This window comes from Oryzias latipes, chromosome 7 (genome assembly GCF_002234675.1).
Source record: "Oryzias latipes chromosome 7, ASM223467v1".
Classification (NCBI taxonomy): domain Eukaryota; kingdom Metazoa; phylum Chordata; class Actinopteri; order Beloniformes; family Adrianichthyidae; genus Oryzias; species Oryzias latipes.
In genome coordinates, this window is record NC_019865.2 from 26,394,290 (window position 1) to 26,402,723 (window position 8,434).

General features: G+C 39.2%; 1 protein-coding gene and 1 long non-coding RNA gene across 2 annotated transcripts; one reads left to right on the top strand and one right to left on the bottom strand.

Annotated features, from left to right (window-relative positions):
- The first annotated feature begins 964 nt into the window (after nucleotides 1-964).
- hsd17b10 (hydroxysteroid 17-beta dehydrogenase 10) lies at nucleotides 965-7,640 on the top strand. The gene is made up of 6 exons (XM_004071024.4): nucleotides 965-1,065; nucleotides 2,590-2,754; nucleotides 3,504-3,668; nucleotides 3,748-3,876; nucleotides 3,954-4,062; nucleotides 7,246-7,640. The coding sequence occupies exons 1-6, from the start codon at nucleotides 1,042-1,044 to the stop codon at nucleotides 7,434-7,436; spliced, it is 783 nt and encodes a 260-aa protein (XP_004071072.1). The 5' UTR covers nucleotides 965-1,041; the 3' UTR covers nucleotides 7,437-7,640.
- LOC110015393 lies at nucleotides 4,487-7,239 on the bottom strand. Its single transcript, XR_002290587.1, has 2 exons — nucleotides 6,369-7,239; nucleotides 4,487-6,294 (listed from the first exon to the last, which is right to left on the bottom strand). It is a non-coding gene; the product is annotated as an uncharacterized LOC110015393 (long non-coding RNA).
- Nucleotides 7,641-8,434: the final 794 nt, after the last annotated feature.

The following is an 8,434-nucleotide window of genomic DNA, read 5'->3' on the forward strand; positions in this document are numbered from 1 at the left end:
AACAATAAAACTCATAAGAATTGCAAAGCTTAAATTGCAGATTCACATGCCAAATAGTATTTAGAATTTATATTTAAATTTTTGTTTTGAAAAGTAAAAAAATAAGCCTGCTTGTACCATCCTGCTTTTTCACTATAACAAAAGGACGTTTTATTTATAGTAGCATTTTAGGACTTCCAAGGACAAAGAGAACATAGTGACAGACTGATGCAACTTTTTTTTTTAAAGAAACTTAAAACGAAATATAAGATTTTATAGATACACTTATATTTTGCTTCAAAAATGACAATAAAATGAGGGAATGTATCTTGAAAATGTGTGTATTTGTTAGGAAACCGTTCAATGCTTTAAAAAAATGGTTTATCGCAGTTTAAATCAAGGAGGCTTCGGTTGGTCTCCTCATTTGACCTCTCAAAACAGTTTTAATTGGATGATGCGTTTTTATAGGGAGGGGCGTGTCCTTAAAAGCTAATCACTGATTGGTTCAAGTGGAAGTTCTAGGGCAGAGGTTTTTCTGGCACAAAGATGGAAAATCTAAGAGCTCTCACACTGATTATACGTTTATTTTTAAATAGCCTTGCAATTTTAACACAATTTATTAATTCCGTCCATTTTGTACTGTCTTAGTAGTATTAGTATAACATTTTATTTTGATTTTTTTTTTAAATATTTAATGTCTTTGTTGGCAGTCGATGTTTTTTTTCAACTTTTCAATAAACATAAAGTACAAAAATCGTGTATTTTGCATACATTGATTTGGGTTAAAGGGTCTGACTGCAAAGTAACCACAATCACTCAGGTGGAACTGGTTTTCTTTAAGAACGGATTAAAGAAAAAACTTTGAGGATTAACACATTTAAAGAACATATTGACCAGTTCATCCAAAACAAAGCAATGACAATGATTTTAATGTTTAACACAAAATAATGACAGCAGGGGACATGTGGTAAAAAAAAAAGACAAGTTAGCAAATGGTAGACAAAGAACGGATCTTTCACATATACGATCTTCGGTGTGACGTCACCTCTCGGGACAGCAAACATGGCGAACATTCGGTGTGTGAAGGTAAGAAAGAGCCACAGATTTGCTTCTCTTTTCTCGTGGCGTCATTTACATGAACACATTTCAGGGCAATGAAATGAAGATTTAAGCCTAACGCGGACTAGTTTGTTAGTTTGAAGCATTTATTTCCATTCGCCATCTTGTTTTCTGTGGAGTCCAGAAGTTCGACAGACAGACAGGGAAGCTAACATGAAGCTCAGTGATGAACCTCATAGCTGGACTCTGCAGAACAGAGGTCGTTCAAAAGGTCGACAAAGCTGAGGGTTTGATTTAAATCTAATGACTTCTCCATTATTAATGCTTACCCAAGTAAAAAAAAAAGACTTTATGGACTTCTGTACACCATTTACATAATTTTATGACATTTTGTGTTAACATGATAATGATGATGCAGTTCGAGTAAATAATTGTCTCCCTAAAGACTTTAAGCCCTTTACAAATGGGAATAGGATTATCTACGTCAAAGGGCGAAAAATGCAAATAAAGATAAGATTGTGTTTACTATGTATCAATCCAAAAACAAACATATAACAATAACGATTTGTTGATTTTCTGATGTTGCTTTTGCCTGATTCTGTAATTATTATTATTGTTACTATTATTTTTAAAAGACAAATACAGATCAGTATTCTTTTATTTACAGTGGGGCAAAAACAAAACACTTGTCCCACTTAAAAGGCTGAGAAACGTCTGTAATGTTCACCACACAAACACTTTACCTGTTAGAGACAGAATGTAAAATATAAAAAGAGGATTGAGGATGAATCTTTCACCATATGATCCCAAACGCATCACCCGGAAAACCAGGGGTTACATAATAGTATTTTAATGTTCTGGAGTGGCCTAGTCAGTCCTGAGTCTAATAGAGAAACCATGGAGGGAGTTCAAAGTCTATGACCTCCAGCAGCATCTGCAAAACATCCCAGCTCTTGAGAAGATCCGGATGGGAGAAAGGACCAAAGTAGCACCTGCGGTGTTAGTATTCCTGGTGAAGACTTACTGGAAACATTTGGACTCAGTCGTTAAACCAGGGTTACATTGCAAAGTATGGAGAGGATTTTTTAATGACTAAATACACATTTCCTGCAGCTTTTATACAAACATTCCTCAAAAACAATTTGATGAGATTCAGTGAGTTTTCTTTTTTCCACTCTGTCTCACAGTTGAAGTGCATCTATGATAAACATTACAAACCTCTCATCTGTTTAAGTGGGACAACCTGCAGGATCTGTGTCTAATATACTTTTTTCCCCATTGAACAAATATGTATTTTTGATCAAAAACCAATATCTTTGGGCTTTAAAAAGTCAGCGTTTCTGGGCATCACTGCCAAAATACTCGATCTTTTTTAATTTATTAATGTTAATTTTTTTCTACTTGTTATTAAACACATTTGATTTAAATACAAATTAATTTTTTAAACGTCCGTTCTCAAATGGTGGAAGGTACAGACATTTAAAAAGAGTTGCTCAGTTCTCTCCCTTGACTCATCCCATTGAAGAATTGAAGTCTGTCTGTGTTTGGTAGGGCATGGTTGGCCTGGTTACGGGCGGCGCCTCTGGTTTGGGTCGGGCCACAGTGGAGCGCCTGGTGCAGAGCGGGGCGTCTGCCGTCATCGTGGACCTTCCTTCCTCTGATGGGGAGGCCGTGGCGGCCAGCCTGGGGGAGCGCTGTGCCTTCGCTCCGACAGACGTGAGTCTTCCTCTGAGATCCGGTCACAACATGTTCTGTTGGTTGACATGCTCTCATTAGGAAATGTTACTTTTTGTTCAGGTCTGTCTGTCACTTTAGTTTTAGTGTGAACAAACAGTTCAACATAATTTGCATTTTAAACTCTTCCATATGTCAGATCTGGCAGATTGGCTGTAAATTGACATAGTAAGAAAATAGCAGTTCAGTGTAACTGCAGCACACATTTATTCAAAATTAAAGCTAAAGTTCATAATGTTTAACCCTTCTGCTATCCTATGATAAGCTGAAAAGCTGGAACTCCCTTCTTCAATGTCTGTTTGTTTTAAGGAAATCTAAATTCAATATTTTAGTAAACATAAAGAAAAAAATTAGAGATTTGTGCTTAACCCTTGTGCTATCTTAGATGACCCCACCCTTACATTGACGTGTTCTCCCTACCATGACAAAGGTGGATAAAGGTGGAAAGATTTCATGTAATCCATGGACACCAGTGAAGATCACAAATCATTGAAGAAAAAAGGTTCAGAGCACTGTCTTCTGGGGTCCAGATGACCCACCCCCCAATGTTAAAGTGCCTAGGACAGCACAAGGGTTACATGACAGAAAAAAGAAAAGAAAAAAAGTCTCTGCTGTAATGTCCTCTCCGTCCACTAGAGGGCAGTCATAGGTTTAATGTTGGTTCTAACTTTGGCTCCATTGTGCCTAAAAATTGGAACCCTTTAAAGACATGAATGGTTTGCCTTTTCCAGGTCACGTCAGAAGCAGACGTGCGATCAGCCGTGTCTCTGGCCAAAGAGAAGTTCGGGAAGTTGGACCTTGCAGTTAACTGTGCTGGCATCGCCGTGGCGGTCAAAACATACAATTTCAAGAAGGACGTCCCTCACAGTCTGGAGGACTTCCAGCGTGTTATCAACGTGAGCCGAGCAGAAAAAGGAAACACAGACATGTGGGTTTCAGATCACGCCTCACGCTGCTCTGCGTCTGTCCTGACAGGTGAACATAGCAGGAACCTTTAACGTGATCCGCCTGGCTGTGGGGGAGATGGGGAAGAACCAGCCGGACGCAGACGGACACAGAGGCTGCATCGTCAACACTGCTAGCGTGGCAGCTTTTGACGGACAGGTACATTCACAGAACCAACGCTTTAAAGTTCAGCCTTCTTTCAGATAAGCTGCTTCATTTCTCGGTTTCTCTTTCAGGTGGGACAAGCAGCGTATTCTGCATCAAAAGGCGGCATCGTGGGAATGACGCTTCCCATAGCTCGAGATCTGGCACCTATGGGCATCAGAGTTGTTACAATTGCACCTGGTTAGTGCTCAAACCTGAACCTGTTCTATGTGGCTGGGAAACAACTACCAGTACTCACTTTCATTTTAATGAACTCCAAACAAACACTGTTGGGTATTCACATGAATCAATTGTTTAAAACAAAAAACAGAATTGATATTTTAAGATAATTTACTGCAAAAAATGTGAAGCAATACATGAAAAACTTGAAAAACAGTCCAGAACGTGAACAACCAGATTTAAAGATGCATTTATTTCATACAACAATCTGTTTAGATGTCTGTATGAGGCTGTAGCTGCAGCACCAGGAGGAGTACAGAGATTTAAAATGATTAAGTCTATCTGCAAAAGCCTTGAATTGGTTAAAAAACACTTGACATTAAAACCTCTTTTAGCTTTTGGTGATTGTGTATTTTTATCTATTGATAAAAAGAAACAAGTGTAATATTTTAATATTAAATTTATTTCAACATTTAGACACAGAACAGCAACAGAAAAACCCTGAAACCTGCATGGAAAACATCAGTTTACACACTAATTAGGGCTGGGTTGATAAAATCGATTAATCGATCTGAATCGATCTAAACTTAACAGATCAATTTTCCGGTGATCTAACACTCCTCTCGTGAGATTCGGTGAGATCGAGCTTTGAAACAATCGTGGTGTTCAACTGTGAAACTGCTAGACAGTTTTCATGGCACATTACTGATATACTCTGATACATCTACTGTGTAGTTCTAACAATAACAGCAGTGAAGCTAAAACCCACTAGCTTGATACTAACAGATAATGGAATTTCCCATAGGGCGGCTAATGCTAACGTTCGTTTGACCTAAACATACATCTCTGAATAAAAGAGAAGCTTTATGGACTCACAGGCAGGAATTTCCCAAACTCTGTTAAGGAAACATTTTTTAACTTACTATTTTTTTGGTCTAAAGCACAGTAATTGTAGCTCAAATCTTCTGGAATAAAGTGTAATGCTATAGCACCAGCTCCACCTAGTGGCCAAACAGAAACGCCCTCCAGGAGAGGCGGAACGGTTATTCTTGTAATTTATTTATTTATTTATTTTTGTTGGAGCTTCTCTGTTTGAGAACGCATGTAATACTGTCTGGTGTAAATGATCTCATTGATTTATTATTTCACTAATAACTTTTACAGTATGTGAACTGTATCAGATTAATATGAATATCTTTAATTATGAATGTACTTCTATACAAATATGTCTAAATGTGTAAACTGTTTAAATTCAAAATGGAATTGAATCAAATTGAATCTAGCAGATCAAAAAATTAAAATTAATAGTAATACCCATTCTTACAACAAATGAGTCAAATATGCCACTATTTCTCTAAACAGGACTTTCTACTTGGTGGAAAACCTTTTGCTGACTTTCTAAAGTCAAACGTATCAAAAAATTTTGCTCACATGTTCAAGTTTTGTTATCGTCTTTGCAGTAATTTGTTTTTTTTTGTGACTGAGATCAAACCTTCAGCCCCCTCCCTGGATTTTCTGTGGGAAATCTTGAAAGAAAGTTTTAACTCAACATTTGGTGAATCTTTGGTGACTCCATTACTGTGGTGCAGCTGACCCACTGCATCCATCCATCATCAGAACCTGCTGACTATTTCAGGGTCACAGGGCTGCTGGAGGAAACCCAGCTACTGTTGGGTGACAGAGCAGTACACAGGTCACCGGTCTGTCACGGGCTCACACACTCACATGGATTTATAGGGACGGTGTAGAGACACTAAATAACCTATGAAGCAGGCTGTGAGACTGTAGGAGGAAGGCAGAGTGGCCAGAGAAAACCCACACATGCATGAGGAGAACAGGCAGACTGCATACAGAAAGACACCAGCCAGAGGCCAGAACGCTAACCACTGCGCCTCTGTTCAGCCCCCGTTCAGCCCCCGTTCAGCCCCTTGAGCAGAAAAACGCCTTTCTCCTTCAAACATAGTATTGATGCCAAATAAGCGGACCTGATCTTCTCTGAGTCCTTCAGATGTTCCTTAGGAAACCTGCACTCCTGCTTTCTCATGTCTGTTCTGTGAAAAAAGGTTCCAGTGGTTTTGGTTGTCTGCAGATCAGCTTGAAGATCCTGTTTTGTATTTTCAGACGACTTCTCATCGTCCTTCTGGTCATTTTGGGCCTATTCCCAACAGAACAGTTGTGCAATCACATGACTCCGCCCCTTTACTCCAGATCTCTAGTGAGATCTCCAGACCGAAGGAGAAGTTAGGAGCCGTCCTGCAGAAAGAGTGTCCTGTTAAAATCACAGACAGGAGCCACGACTTAAGCTCTTTAAAAGATGAAATGCTTACGACACTCATTCAAGTCACTTCCTAAAACGTGTGGTTTTGTTGTTATTTAGTATCGCACAGCTCAGCACATGGAACCATTGCTTTCAGCAGATCTCTGCAAAAAAGATGAACAAGCTAAAGATTGGAACTCAGAAATGAGCTAAAGGAGGAAAAATGATCTCCTCCTTGTAGAGGAGAAGAAATGGGAAATGCTCGTTCTGCCGCATGAAGCTGGAAAATCAGCAATTCTCTGCATGGTGACAGTCAAGACGGATGCATTTTCTCTAAACATTTGTTCATTCTGTAGAATGATTGCATTGCAGTTTGTGAAACGCAGTGATTTTTAGTAGAATTAAAATGGGCATAACGTTTTGTGAAAGGTCTTTTTGAAGCTTTAAATTAGGTTTCCTTTATGCTGTTGTGAATCGTTTTGAAGCAACATTTACTTTCAGGAATCCAGACGTTCTTTTAAATTTCTGATACTGTTGTTTTCCAGAGTTTGTGAATGGATTTTCTTATTTAACATTGGCTGCTTTTTATTTTTTTTAAATATTGAACTTTCATTTCCTCTTTGTAGCAGATCATATGATTTTAAAATGTTGGTTGTCCTGTGTATTAATCAAAAAAAGAAGTGGCCTCATGGTTCAGGTCTACTGAGTCATGTTGAACCTAAAGGCTTTATTCGGTTCATCAAACTGGAGGGAAATGAAGTGTGAGTGAGTCTGTCGGTTGGATATAAACTGGACTTTCAATGATGGCACCTTTTAAATGAGCTTAATGTTACATCAGCTAACAAATCTGTACCAAATGATCCATTATCTTTTATAAAGAAAGAATGAAGAAAAGACTTTTGGATGAGATGCAAACTGACGGAGGTATCCATAAATTCTGTCTGCAGGACTGTTCTCCACTCCTCTCCTCGCCAGTCTTCCAGAGAAGGTGCGCTCCTTCCTCGCCCGCCAGGTGCCCTTCCCGTCACGCCTGGGAGACCCCGCAGAGTTCGCCCACTTGGTGACGTCGATAGCCGAGAACCCCATGATCAACGGAGAGGTCATCCGGCTGGACGGAGCCATCCGCATGCAGCCCTGAGCCACAGCCAGCACTTTAACACAACTTCACCAACTGCCTCTGGTTCACGTGTGTGTCTGTGTGTTTGTGTGTGTGTGGCTGTCGGCCATGTTTCTGCTGTAGAAAGCCGCACATGCCGGAACTGTCATTAACCACATCGACATTTCTCTGTGAGACTGAACTGCCAGAATGTTCCTTTGAATAAACAAATGAAATCACAAAGTAGTTTGGCTAAAAACTGTTTTCATGTGTTCCAAATTCAGTAGGTCTGTGGTCTTTATCTGAGATTTTCAGCAAACGTAATCAGATAAAGTTGGTAATAAACATTGGGATGTACGATGTAGGGTTTTTATTTGAAACACTTGCTGTCCATCCATGCTATTGCACATTTTTGATTGTGTTGCTGTCGGTCATTAACATGTCTAACATTTTATATTTTTGTGGAAAACATTGTGCAGCAATAGAATTTCCAAATCAAAATGTTATTCTTTATGGTATTGATCCTCCTAATATTCCTATCTTTAAATAGTACTTAATAGTTTTCCCCCCCAATGCATACATGCAGAAAATAGGAAACATAAAATGAGACATGTTGAACATCCTATCCACCAAGATGAAATATTTTTGTTTCATTCTTGTGTTGGGCTGAAGAAGACCCCTGGTTCAAGTCTGGGATGGGGAACCAATGGGAGACTGTTTTGCGTGGATTCTCACCGTCTTAAAGCGTGTTTCATAGGGTATTTGGTTACATGTGTGCATGGGTGTTTGATTGTGGCCCCTGCGTCAGACTGGCGACCTGTCCAGGGTGTCCCCTGCCTTCTCCTACAAGTGCCAGGATAGGCTCCAGCAGCCCTGTGACCCAGAAAGGAACAAAAACAGGTTTAGAAGTTGAATAAATCATCCCTGTGTTGTGCAGAAGTTCAGCTTTGTCTGCAAAATGTAAGAAACAAATGTGGAAAAGTAAAGAAATGAAAAAGGAATGTTTTATATGTTAAAAAAAAGAGCAAGAAGAAGAGTTT